The sequence below is a fragment of the Rhincodon typus genome, chromosome 10 (assembly GCF_021869965.1).
Source record: "Rhincodon typus isolate 14 chromosome 10, sRhiTyp1.1, whole genome shotgun sequence".
Lineage (NCBI taxonomy): Eukaryota > Metazoa > Chordata > Chondrichthyes > Orectolobiformes > Rhincodontidae > Rhincodon > Rhincodon typus.
The window spans coordinates 49309667-49324173 of record NC_063341.1 but is presented as its reverse complement, the minus strand read 5'-3'; the positions used below and the strand labels follow the sequence as shown (position 1 = coordinate 49324173).

The window sequence follows — 14507 nt, the reverse complement described above, 5'->3', positions numbered from 1 at the left end:
GTATCGGCAGTTCCTACTAAGTCTGATATCAGTGATGGGTAAGTTGCTGGAGGGGATTCTAAGGGTCAGGATTTACATGTATTTGGCAAGGCAAGAACTGATTAGGGATAGTCAACTTGGCTTTGTGCTAGGGAAATCATGCCTAAGTAACTTGACTGAGTTTTAGAAGAAGTGACAAAGAAGATTGGCAGAGCAGTGGACATTGTCTATATGGACTTCAGCAAGGCGTTCGCCAAGGTTTCGCATAGTAGACTGGCTAGCAAGTTTGGATAACATGCAAGGAGAGCTAACCATTTGGATACAAAATTGGCGTGAAGGTACGAGACAGAAGGTGATAATGGAGGGTTGCTTTTTGGACTGGAGGCATGTAACCAGCAGTGTGCCACAAGGCTTGATTCTGGGTCCACTGCTTTTTGTCATTTATATGTGATTTAGATGTGAATATTGGAGGAATGGGTAGTAAGCAGATGATACCAAAATTGGTGGTGTGGTGAACAGTGAAGAAGGTTATCTTGGTGTAAAACCGACCTTGATCCATTGGGCTGAGGAGTGGCAGATGGAGTTTATTTTAGATAAATGTGAGATGTTACATTTTGGTAAGGCAAAGCAGGGCAGGTACACTTAATGGTAGGGTCCTGAGGAAGTGTTGCTGAACAAAGAGTTCCTTGAAGATGGAGTTGCAGGTAGACAGGTAGTGAAGAAGGCATTTGTTACACTTGCCTTTATTGGTCAGTGCATTGAGTATAGGAGTTGGGAGGCCATGTTATGGCTGTATAGGACATTGGTTAGGCTACTTTTGGAATACTGCATTCAGTTCTGGTCTCCCTGCTATAGGAAGGATGTTGTGAAGCTTGAATGGGTTCAGAAAAGATTTACTAGAATGTTGCCAGGGTTGGAGGGTTTGAGCTATGGGGAGAGGCTGAATAGACTGGGGCTATTTTCCTTGGAATGTCGGAGGCTGAGGGGTGACCTTTATAGAGGTTTATAAAATAATGAGTGGCATGGATAGGGTGAACAGTCAAAGTCTTGTCCCCAAGGTAGGGGAATCCAAAACTAGAGGGCATAGGTTTAAGTTGAAAGGGTAAAGATTTAAAAGGGACCTAAGGAGCAACTTTTTCATGCAGAAGGTGGTGCGTGTATGGAACGAGCTGCCAGAGGATGTGGTGGTGGCTGGTACGATTACAATATTTAAAAGGCATTTGGACGGTTACATGAAAAGGAAGGGTTTAGAGTGCCAAATACTGGTAAATGGGACTGGATTAATTTAGGATATCTGGTTGGCATGGATGAGTTGGACTGAAGGGTTTGTTTCCATACTGTATGACTCTATGACTTAATGATTTCCAAATAAGGACAAAAATGATAAAAATTGAGTAATGAAAATGAATTATCAATAGAAAAGATTGGAAATGCATAGCATATTTATCAATAGCTGTAAATAGATAAGGTTCTGCTCACAACGTTGAGAAATCTTTCAGAGTAGACCTATCTGCCAAAGTCCCATCCACCTTCCCAGGTGACACAGAAAATTCCATGACACAGCTCAAAGAACAGCAGAGATCTTGTCACAACCTGTTTGACATTTATTCTTGAAGCAATAACATCAATAGTGGGTTACATTATTATCTTATTGCTGTTTCTGAGACTCTAATGTGCACAAATTGACTGCTATATTTGTCCACAAACAACATTGATTATAGTTTGTAATTAAGCAATTAAGATCTTGTGGCACACTGATAGTGTATCTACCTGTGGGCCAGAAGATCTGTGTTCAAGTCCCCCTTGCTCCGAAGATATGTTGTAACAAGTATGAACAGGTTGAATGGAAAATATCCAAAACATTAAGGTTTTAGAGTAGATTTGTAGCTCAGGTTGTGGATGTTGTGGTTGGTTGGCTCGCCAAGCTGGTTCATTGTTCCGCAGATGTTTCATTACCCTGCTGGGTAACATCATCAGTGCAGCGTCCAATGAAGCGCCGTGAGGTAATCCAGCTCAATGGACTCCAGAGTTTAAATACCAGGCGGGAAAACACAACGACGCTTCATCGGAGGCTGCACTGATGATGTTACCCAGCAGGGTAATGAAACGTCTGCGGAACAACGAACCAACTTGGCAAGCCAACCAACCACAATATCCAAAACATGTCTGAGCAGGTTGATTGAAATATCTGTTTTTAACATAAAATCAACTGTAGTTCAAATGGAATCAATTAGCTGTGAAAAGCTTAATGATGTCCTGACAATGTAGAAATGTTTAAGGGGTTCTTGTGGTTCGGTGGTAGTGTCCCTACATCCTGACCCAGAAAGCCTGGTTTCAAGTCCCTGCTCTACAAGTGTGTAATATTTCTGAACAGGTTAATTTCCAAAAAAAAACCAAGTAATTTGAGGGCTCAAGTCCCACATATTCCAAAGATGTGTCATACCACATCTGAACAGGTTAACTAAAAATACCTATAACTAATCAATAAATGTAAAATATTTTGGAGCATATTGAATGTTGTGTAAGTACATGGTCTTGGCTTTTCTTTACAAATACTGGTGAACCAAATGCTGTTTGTCAGAATTTACTGTTTTATTTATAAATATTGTTTCATATACTGTTGAATTTATTTTACAAAGAAACAAAAGAGTGCTGGACTAATTTGCTTATGTTATCAAATTGACCTGTTTCTGAATATTCATTGCACTGAGGGAGTTAGACGTGGAGCAAACGTTTAACACCTAAAGCTGCTACTACATAAATGTAGGCTATTATTTTCAAGTTTTAAGTACGAAGTCCCTCTATTTTGTTTTCATTCCTTCATACACTCTTAAAGGTGTTGATTCCAGTGTTGCCCTCAGGTGGCCATTCTAATGTATAAGACAGTACATTAGCCTAGACGTTCCAACCATGATGACATCACAAGAATGCCTATTCCTATCTCCATCAATTATGTGCACAAATGTACTGTCAAGAGAGTCCAATGGTTTCAGATTGAGAATTATAACTGCTATTCCTCTTCATAAATCAAAACTATCCAGGCCCGTTTTTGTCTTTGCTTTCCCAGCAAAGGATCATTTGACTCGACGTACAGTACGGACAACCTCTAACCTCGATGGTCTGTATGAGCCAGCTATTTAGTAACAACCAACTGAACCATAAGTGAGCCTAAACTTGTTTTCCCCTGCCCCCCCAAAAAGAAAAAAGTATTATTTTGTCTGGTAAAAAATTAAAATCTTAAGAACATCTAAACATTAAAGCCCACCCACATCTGGTTGTAACTGAGCCTGAAGAGATGTAGACAACCAATCTGCTCTCAAGAGGCAGGTCTGTCAATGGAAGCTTTTAAGGATCCCGAGTACCAATTTTAAATAGCCTTGGGAAACCAAGTAAATAAAGAAATAGTAAGAATTGCTTGTTTCTGTCAGATCCTTATCTTTTCAACATTGAATTTGGTCCAGGATGAGTGGGAGTATTTTCCACCCACACCAAATATCTACCTTACAACACCCCCCACCCATCTCAAACTTCCAACCGTCTCAACTTGAACTCTACATAGAGATAGTAAGAACTGCCGATGCTGGAATCAGAGATAACACAGTGTGGAGCTGGAGGAACACAGCAGGCCAGGCTCTCCTACATATCTCCTTCTCATACATACCTCCTTCTCATGCACATCTCCTAGACCTTGTCCGTCTTCTCCACCACCTATCCACCCCTCCCACCTCACTGACCAATCCCCACCACTGCCTACCTGCACTCACCTGTCACCATCCTGCCTACCTTCCTCAGCCCCACCCCTCCTCTCTATTTATTTCAGAGCCCCCTGTCCCCTCCCCTATTTCTGAAGAAGGGTCCCGACCTGAAACGTCAGCTTTCCTGCTCCTCTGATACTGCCTGGCCTGCTGTGTTCCTCCAGCTCCACACTGTGTTATCTTGAACTCCGCAAGTTTTGACGAGAGAGGTAAACTGATTTAAAAAAGGAGAATCATGACAGTTCAAGTCAGATAAGGGTTGGAAGGGAAGAAAATACTCAGTTATTGATAGCAAATTAGTCTTTCCTCATTTAGTATTTAAAATTCCTGGCATGTAATATATTTGAATATATTTATCATTATTCTTTAGCTACAATTATTAAAATGGTTAATTTTAACTCCAGGATAATCCATTGTACAACTTTGGTGAATTTTTAACTTTTAGGTTCACAGAGATCCAGAGGATCCAAATGTAAGTGTTTATACTTTGAAAATATTTGCAATAAAACAATTTTTTATCTTTGTTTATGAGTAAAAATGAAAGATAATTATAATTAGACTTGATCCCATATCCTCCTGTAGAGCATAATTGAGTCTTACCAGTTTAAGTTCAAGTACACTGCGGATGGACCAAAGCTGGATATTTTAAGGTAATAAACTGGATTTCACCAGTAGAAAGTGTTTCTATCTACACTCCCTTTATTTTGTTGTTCCTTAATGTTTGACTCTCAAGGAAATACAAACGATGTAACTTGTCAGCATATTAGTCCTGTATCATTCTGGTTAATTGGCACTCCAGAGCAAAAATATATATTCCCTCAGGGCAGTGCCTGCTCAAAATACAGTCTTAACAAGAGTCGATGCAGCTGAAACGTATTTTTAACCTCTTTGTATTCCGTCTTCAGGAAAAAAAACAAACATTCCATGTAATTTTTAAATTGACATGATACCTGTCTATTGATTTTTTTTTTCCGAGATTTGTGTGCATGAGCTCCTAAATCTCTGCTCCTTCACAATTCCTAGATCCTTAATATTTTATTTCAGAAAATACTGTGATCTAACTCTCTTGAGTGCACCACAGTCGAGACCTCACACCTATCCACACCCCACCAAAGCACATTTGAATCAAACTCTATTTCTAACATCTTGAACCACTTGCCTAACCTCTTTGCAGTTGCATCCCTTTGTTGTATGATCTAGCTGCTGGCAGAATTGGAGGATGCCCTGACTAGTCAGGAAACAAGTTCCTTGAGTCTTAAAATTTGAGTTCCATCTTATACTTGCCATGATTAAGAATCCGCAACTGAAGAAGCTATTTAATTTTTCACGTGAAGTGCTCTGATGCCATAAAAACGTATTTTAGAGAAAAAGAGTCAGTCACAGGTGAGGATTTTTTAAAATTGTTTACAAGGTCTGAAAAAATTAATTGCCTGCTCATCTAAAATTCTCATTTTTTTTCAAAGGTTCCTATTTAGGCGATTATGCATATGTGTTGCAAATTCCAAATCCATAGTTTTAAATATAAAGGAAGGTGAACTAACAGTAGAAAAACAGTGTAATAGACTCCTCTGCAAGTCTTTTCTTGGTAGTAAAAGTTCTGATACTTTGATTATGCACTAGAAGTTCATTTATAAAAAGCAAGGATATTCACCCCAAATTTATTTACATGTTTACAGCAAAAACAAGCAAGTAAGCCTTCAAGATACAAAGAAAGCCTCCATTCTGCTCATTCGTAAGCTGTTTGTCTTAATGCAGAGCCTAGAAATACTTCCTAATGATGTGTCTCTGACAATGAAACTCTTCTATTATGATGAAGGTAAATTTGATTTATTATTTTAAGAAATGTGCCAAACAGCATATGCAGCAAGTGATTAACAACAGTAAGCGATTCCATTAACAAACTGATCAGATCTAAGCGCTGCAGCCATTGTCACATCCAGTTGTGCATAGTGGTGGACAGTTAAATAACTCTCTGGAGAAGGAGGCTCCATAAATATCCCCCCTGTCAATGACGGAGGAGCCAGCATGTCAGTGCAAAACATGTTGCAAAAGCCTTAATCTTCAGCCAGAAGTGATAAGAGGATCTATCTCTGCCTCTGCCTCTTCTGTAGGTCCTGTCCATCACCGATACCAGTCTTCAGCCAATTACTCCACATGATATCAAGAAACTGCTGAAGGCATTAGATACTGAAAAAGCTAAGAGCCCTGAGAACGTTGCAGCAATAGGACTGAAGACTTGTATTCCAGAACTTGGCACACCCCTAGTCAAGCCAGTTCAGTTACAACCCTAACTATTTACTTGTTTCTTTTATATATGTTAAGAACTTGTATTTTCAAATCTGTCACTTTGGTGAATCTTTATTTTCCCAATGTGGAGTTTATTAGGAAACCTAAATTTGCCATTTTCACGCAAAGGCTGAGGACAACAATTCTTGGCATGCTCTGGAAGTTCTGCTGTATACATGAGGAGGAGAGACTATTTGCACTCTGCCTAGTGTTTACTGAGATTCTTTGCTCAGCAGTACTTCATAGCCATTGCAGAGATCAAGCAGGATGAACCCATCCCCAGAATTGTACACCTGCAGGGTGCTGGCGGCATGAAAACACGTGATGTGTTAATGAGTCAGATGACATAGTGCAGAAAAATAAGCTCCACGTATTAAAAGTGCTAGGATTAACTGCTGCTGACAAGACAGCTGAGTCTCCATGGTGCAACATAGTTCAAGAATCAGGAAGAAGTCCCAGGAGCCATTTTAATATCTCCATGCAGTTAGGATTCAGGAGAAGTCCAGGGAGCTGAGAACGTGGTGGGAAATCATTAGCTCTGTTTGGAACCTGGGAACCAGTGGTAGTTTAGTGCCACTGAGAGTAAGCATGTAGGAAGCCCACAAGCAGTATCTTGGTACAACTGGGAAAGATGAGTATACTGAATTCTGGGGAATCCAACTTAAATGAAGCTAGCTATCTGCACTAAAACTGAAATTGTGCCGATGAATATTGTTGGACTGCAGTCTTGGGAATCCAGTGGACAACAGTCTCACGGAGAGATTGAACTTGTTGTGAGCAGTCGTTGACGAAGTCTGATGGGGCACCTTTTAATGGAGTTCTGAAGCTGGGTCTTCAGTAAAGAAGAATTAGAATGCCTTGTAAACAAAATTTTAATGATTGTTACTGACAGTATAGGTCAGAACCTTCTGTGATGTTGCTGAGAAATCTGTGGAACCTGCTATTGGATGTGGTTTGGGTATTTGACCATTGTTTGTATGTTACCCATATTTACCTCCTTTTTAATTCTGGATGTTTATAGTTTAAGGTATGTATATATTTGTGTGTATATAATACACGTTACATTGTTTTAACTTTGACAAAAAAAACTTATGTTGTTTGTTAAAAACCATGGATTTTTGTGGTTTAATCTCTTAATCACTGATATCCCAAATTTTGTCTACTTTAAATACAAAGTATTCCAAGTTACTAGCTATAATGTAGTATAAACAGTCTAGTCATGGATTGTAACATAAGTTGTGGTCTCATCCAGGATTGTGACAATGCCTATTCAATTTAATGCCTCCATTTTAGTAAAGACTCAGGATTTTCAGCTATAGTGATCCTCCCCTAGATGTCCTACTATGGCAACAAAGGTGATCAAACAATTTTATAGGTTTGATCGTGTCACTGAGATTACTACAATATGATGTCATGCTTCCCACAGTAGTGAGAGATTCCTTTAAAAGAAGGGCCCTTAAAGACTAGCGGGCTGACAGAAAATCTAAGAGGCATAAATAAAGAAATGATGTTTTTGGGGTGTTTTCAGATGTTGCCTGCACCCAGGCACCCAGAGAGAAAGAGAGGTAAACTGGTAAGTGAAGCTGTTTGAGCATGAGAAATAAGAATAGCAGTACACCATGTGGTCCTTTCGAGCCTGTTCCACCATTCAATATGATCATGGCTGACCTCGAGCCTCAACTATGTTTTATTACCTACTCCCTATATCCCTTAAATCCTTGAAAAACCATAAATATTTTTAATGTATTCAGAAGTGAACACCCACTACCCTCTGGATTAGAGAATTCCAAACATTCACAATCCTTTGAGTGAGGTAATTTGTCCTCCATTTCTCCTTTCTAAATTTTTCACTTGCTAAAATTTAGTGACAATTTAAATAGCATTATGCACATCTGCATTTGGGAAATCCAGCCAGAAGGTAAATATTAGAATTTATGAAGTATGCCTTGTATTTTAATCTTCATTTAAAATGTTCATTACATAAATATTAGTTGAAAAAAAATCTTCATTTATTTTCTGCTTGGCAGTGACACCTCCTGAATACCAGCCGCCAGGGTTTAAACAAGGTGAGTGTGATGCTGTGTGGTTTGAGGGAACCCCAGTCCATTTTAAAGTTGGTGATGTGCCGACTCCATTCCATATGATGAAAGTGAGGGTCACCACAGAGAAAGAGACAATGGAACAGCTGGAGAAGGAGAATATGCTAAATGAGGAAACCGAAACTTCAGTACAAGGAATGGAGGAAGTCAAGTCCATACTGAACGTGAGTGCCAACACTAACTAGTTACTTATAACTTATTTTGGAATATTCCAGTCTGTACCACAGTGAGGTTCTACCAGAAACTAATATAACAAGAATGGATCTCTTATAAAAATTGATCTTGTTTTTAGATCAGAGCAGAATAGACTTGAAATATTTACGGTGAGACACCCAGAGCAACTTGTGACCTGCAGGAGTAGTGTTCTAAATTCCACAAGCATGCTTCATTGTTTATCATGTTTGACGTGTTGCAATCGGTGTCTCAACTGTTGTTTCTTTTGATCCAGGACAGAAATTCTCCATTCTACCAAAATATTACAGGTATGATCATTCCTAGCAGGTTAAAGGAAAGTATGAGCACTAGGCTAGTGCAACATTCAAGTTCCTGAACTATAGAAAATTTAAGAAGGTTGGTTATCCAGTGTAAGAAGAAACGGAATGCTAGCCTGAATTAATGAAGATGGCATAAAAATTTATTCGTGCTGAATCTGTTGCTTGGATATAAAATAAGTGTTAATACTGCAAGCACTGTGTACATCTTAATTTGGAGCTACAAGTATAACATACACAAAAATGATTGGCTCCTTAGGTATTCAGGGTACATCCCAGAATTGTTAAAATATCAAATTAATATATTTAAATAAGTTTGCCAAATTTAGTGTTGGTACTTATCAGGAAGGCTGTGCTTCCCTTCTTCAAGAGGTGTCACCAAATTTCTCAGAAGGGACATTACTTAATATTTTTACTATGATACTATAAATGTATCTTCAGTTTGTTATGCACAGCGCATATTGGAAGAGAGTGTTCAAAGTGTCCTCCAGCATTTTGAGTCAAAATGGCCATGATTCTCCCTCTTCCTATAATGGTCAGCATGCTTTCTTTTGATGAAGTGGTTTGCAGGTGAATTTGGAGTTCTCCACTGCTAACTCCTGCCTGGAGTTGTGCACAACTGGTAAGCCCATAGGGCTGAGAAATGCAAACATGATCAACTTTACTCATTTATTATTTTAATGTAGTGACATTGAAGATGTAGATGTGAGCAGAGAGTAAGAGAACAGTATTCAAATCTTGACAATTAAATATATATTGTGGCATTGCAATTGTGTCGTTTGAAAATAAGTTCCTGGCATTGATCCCTCAAAGGTCAGTTCCCACCAATGGTGCAGACATTGCCTAAAGAGTTTCCTCGCTCTCTCTGGCAGTTGTAGGATGTCTCTCTTCCTGTCCACTGCTTGGTCCAGACTCTTCAAACTAACATTTGAAAATCTGAGCACAATGTGCAGATCTGGCAACAATCTCTGAAGCCAATTGTTTCCCTAGAATCTGTATCAAGTTTGCTGTTCCCTTTGTCAGCAATGAAGGATACCTTTGCATCACCAGAGACGCATAATTTCCAACATAAGAAATAGGAATGAAAAACAATCATTCAGTCCATTTATTTCTTTACGGATCAAAAATATAGATGTGCAGATAATTGTCATCTCTATATAAGCAAGATGCTGCAAATAAAAACAGAAAATGCAGGAAAAACTGAGCAGGTCTGGCAGCATCTGGAGTTCTGAAGAGTCATCTCAGATTAAAACATGAACTGTTTCTCTCTCCACAGATACTGCCAGACTGGCTGAGTTGCCATCTCTATTCTACTTTGACTGTGTTTACAAATACATGAAGTGATAGCACTAGACCTTCTCAAAGCCTACGCACTTGATCTACACTAAATCTTAGCCAAATGGCACATTCTCCTAGAAGTGTGAAATTTAAGAAATATTAAAAGCACATTTTTCAGTCTTGTATATATTGGAACCTATATATATGGGTGATATACGGCAAAGATCAAATAAGTAAAAGTACGTAATTTTCAGTAAAAGAAGAAAAAAGACTGGATAATTTTTTTTTGCCAGAGCATCCAATCAAAGTAAATTCTATGAATAAAATTGTGATTGATACCTACAGGGATTGTGGATAGTGATAAAAATTGTTACTTTATATATACTAAGGGTAACTGAGTTGTCACAACCGTTGCAGGATAGCTATGCAACATTGTTCTGCATCATTGTAAACAATAATGTTAATATTCAGGGTAGTATTTCATTTATACCATAATTAGTTGAAAAATATGTAACCTTTGGCAATTTTTCATATTTTGGCAGCCCATTCTGAACTTCAGAGGAGTGTGACTAATGAGCAGTCATTCAGTGAGTCAGAGAAAGAGGTATTGCTGTTTTGTCATTTGTGAAGAAATTCAGTTAAATACTTTGGATGTCACAAGGACAAATTGAAAGAATTTTCATTTATGTATAGTATATAAAATGTAAAGTAAGCGTGTGTCATCGTTAAAATAAAAGTGGTCAGTATACAGTATTAGAATGCTTCCTCATTGTCTGGATCAACTGCTCTAAAATAGTGACGGAAATTTTCCCACGGTCATCGCTACCAAACTTCAAACAACAAGAAACATGTAAATTAGCTACACAGATTTAGGGTCCTCTTGTGGCGCTCTGGTAATGTCCCTAACCCTGGACTGGAAAGCACATTCTCAAGTCACACCTGCTCCAGAGGTGTGTAATAACATCAGATCACAACACATTGTACCTTGGTGATAGCGCAAAGAAAGTTTGCATGAAAAGCACAATTTCAACGGAGCATTTTGTCTGTTTTATCTCAGTATATTGTAATATTATGATATTCTTGGTTACAACTTGTTTCAGATCTTTAAATTTTAAATTGTTACATTACAGTGGCCCAAATAGTGATGTTGAAGTGAGAAAAATGAGTCTGATGGTGACTTCTAGTGTTCAAATGTGCAGTTAATCTTAGAAATTCTGATGTATCTGTCAGAGAGACCCTAAACTTTGAAAACGTGCACTAATGCAGTCCTCAGCAATAGATTTTTGCTGTTATTGCTATAATTACATAAATTTGGTCTATTTTACATTTAACTGGTACTAAACCCAGCTGAAAAGTTAGGACTGGTTCTGGGAGAGAAATCTCTTCATATGGTGCTGTTTGTAGAAAGTGATTCTAGAAGTGATTCTTTTTTAAAACAGTACCCAATATGATAGTCATTGCTGTAAGGTCTTATTCTTGCCAAAAAAGTTAATGTTGTAGTTTACTACAAAAATAGAAATTCAAATTTTGTTTGTTGTCTGTTTTCTTTTTCTTTTACTGCTCCATCTTAGTCCCAACTGTGTGTCAAAGTTTATTTAATTTTGTATACAATCATATAAATAAGCTTTCAGTTCATATTTTTCATTTCCTAGATTGTGATCTGCATATTTCAGTGTGGATGCTTCAATATGATTAGTTGCTGAGTCTTGCAGTTGTTTGCTTTGCTCATAGATACCATAAATATCCTGTAGAGGGCATTGCCCTGAATCAAATGCCAGAATAGTTAAAAATCTTTGCTGGCAAACTTGTGAAAACATTCTGGACAGCTGTACACAAGGTGAAACAGCAAAGCTGATGTTTCACCATTAAGAGCAAAGTGTATACTGCAGTATAAACTTTGTGCTTGTTTTATTAATACTCTTTCATTTCAGATAAAGCAATTGGTTGCCAAGGCAGCAGAGCTGGATGTGTCAGGCAAAAGATTAAAACTTAGAAAAGTGCTGGTCAGTATTCTGCAATATCTTATTTGAGATGTTTTCCCCTTTTGCACCTTTAATACTCAGTATTTCCAGGAATTGTGGTCCAACCTGAAGAACAGAGAAGTTATTAATAGTCCAACCAAGGAAAGGTGTTTTCACAATGAAAGGAATTTGATATTTGTTTCCTTCCACAAATCTGGGATGCATTGGGAATTTTCATGGTTGCATGGAGGCAGAACAGGGAGCAGTGTTGGAACATAGCTAGTCACATCCACTGCTACCAGATATGTTCACAGCTGTGAGCAATCTTGCATGAGGTGGAGTCACCACTGCAGAAGCAACCCACCTATGGTGGTGGGTAGCCAATTGGACTTAACTTTTCCCCAATTGGTCCGTGAATATGGTTCTGCTGGAATCTTCCAGCCGTGGACAGGCTTGCTGCTGAGCAGGCAATCAATATCTTCCGTCAATTCTTGACAGTTCAGCCTGCTGGGATGTAGCAACACCAACACAAACCATCCTGTTGAGGAATTTCTCCTCCAAATTGATGGCGTGTTAACTTTGACAACATGTGACTTTTGAATATAACTTGCATGACTTGTATTGTGCATTAAAAAAGTTGATCCTCAATGTAACCGTCTTTAATAACTCCAATTTGCTCTTTGGGTTATTGTTTTGAGAATAACAAAATTATTTAAGACAACGTCAAAACCAATGTACTATTTATGAAAAAAAATTAAATATTTAACTCCGTAATATTAATGTCAGTATTTTTGAGTTGTATTTGCTAATGGTTCTTACCAAACTGAATTCTTAGTGTATATGTAATTATTTTGCTGGGCTTTCACTGTTAGATGCAGAAAGATGACTCACAGGATAATGGCATAGGACATGAGGAACCTCAAAAGTTGAGCACTACACAGACCGTAAAAGCTGTTCGAGCTAAAAAAACTATCTCTGAACTTCATAAGGTGGGTAAAAAAATCATTTTATCAATTGTTCTGTTTGTTCAGTTTGCTTTAGTAGATAAATTTGTACATATTTAGATGAGCACTCATTCTTTACTGTTTACATGTGCATACTGTGCAGAAATGGTATATGGCGGAAGCAGTTTTCTGCCTTTAAGTGGTTACCCCATGAGTTTTCTTGCAGTTCTGTAGCTCTTATGCTGTACAGCTGCCAAGTGACCAGAGGCCTGATTTGGATATGTCAGTGGCACAGCAACAAGTTTTCTGGATTCGGACTGGTGCTGCACTTGAGTAAAGCTCCACAGTGTACTATGAGATCCAACCACTGTCAGGATTAGTTGTGTTCAAGACAGAGGTGAGGGGTTCATAACACAGAAGAAGTTAGAGATCTTTGGGTACAGAGCTTGCAAATAATATATTACTTTATATCTTATCTTTCCACTCTGCCTGCTATTCACTTGGACTTCTGGCAGATTTCATATCTCTTATTCCTCACCTCCATCCACAGTTATTTCAGAAATCTGTAGCATTCCCTATTGGCACCTGACAGTATCTCCTGTTCCATTTACAGCATACCTGAGGCACCTGACTCCAGTTGGTGTTTAGAACTACACTCAATTTTTTAAAGATCCTAGATAGTTATGAAAAGTGATTATCTCTTTTTTTTGTATTAGGTTAATTTCAGTACTGCTCTGAAATATTGCAGCATAGAAATTGTCCCCAGTGTCCTTAATGACAGTCTAATAGGGATGAACAGTTGTGTACACCTGAATGTACATCAAAATTGGCAAATGGAGGGAAATATGGAACATAACACAATTCCGTCATTTTCCTTTCCGTTTTCAATAAAATTGGGCCCAGCCTTGATCTCTGTTCCTGTCTACCAGAATTCATTGTTCTTGTATCTAAAAATAAATTTGCATCCAATATATTTTGCTATTTACTTATATTAATGGTCCATGTTGTGGCAGAAAAAATGTTCTTTACTGCTCATTAATGAGAAGAAAGGGTTTCACAAATACTTTTCTACTATATATTGTGATATTACAAAAAACTCACGGCTAGAGTTCTCATGCTGTCCATTTCTTGACAGGCAACATGTGAATCTGCTACGCTTCAAGAGAAGATTACAAAGCGAAGGAGGAAAAATTGAAACATGATCTGACAATATTGGGCACAATTCATAATTTGTGACAGCATTATTTAACCATTAATTTAGTTAGATTTTTAATATATTGAACTGCATGTCAACAAAATATATATTCACCCAGAAATTTAATTAGTCATTGTTGTTACTACTTTGGTTATATCTGTATAAAATATATTTGGAGTAATTCAAATGAAATAAAACATTGTAGTCATGTAGGGTTTTGTCAATTTCTTAAACTTTACAAGAGTAATTTCTTGTGATAAATACTCCCAAGTTAGAAATTTTCCAGCATTAGCATTTGGGAATTAGGAATAATTGATGATAATAATCAATTTAGAATCATAGAATCTTTACAGTGTGGAAGTAGGCCATTTGGCTCATCGAGTCCACACTGACCCTCCTGAAGAGCATTCCACCCAGACCCAGCCCCCTACCCTATCCCTGTAACTCAACATTTCCCATGGCTAATTCACCTAGCCTGCACATCCCTGGACACTGAGGGCAATTTAGTATGGCCAATCC

General features: G+C 38.0%; 1 protein-coding gene across 1 annotated transcript in view; it reads left to right on the top strand.

Moving 5' to 3' along the window:
* Nucleotides 1-14183, top strand: part of LOC109915782 (HORMA domain-containing protein 1-like) — a 31224-nt gene extending 17041 nt beyond the window's left edge. Inside the window, exons 3-11 of the mRNA XM_048602114.1 lie at nt 4180-4206; nt 4317-4384; nt 5411-5550; nt 8048-8283; nt 8568-8601; nt 10431-10492; nt 11820-11891; nt 12722-12838; nt 13929-14183. Coding sequence (XP_048458071.1) covers nt 4180-4206; nt 4317-4384; nt 5411-5550; nt 8048-8283; nt 8568-8601; nt 10431-10492; nt 11820-11891; nt 12722-12838; nt 13929-13988 — 816 coding nt within the window. The 3' untranslated portion in view covers nt 13989-14183. The remainder of the gene's footprint in view (nt 1-4179; nt 4207-4316; nt 4385-5410; nt 5551-8047; nt 8284-8567; nt 8602-10430; nt 10493-11819; nt 11892-12721; nt 12839-13928) is intronic.
* Nucleotides 14184-14507: the final 324 nt, after the last annotated feature.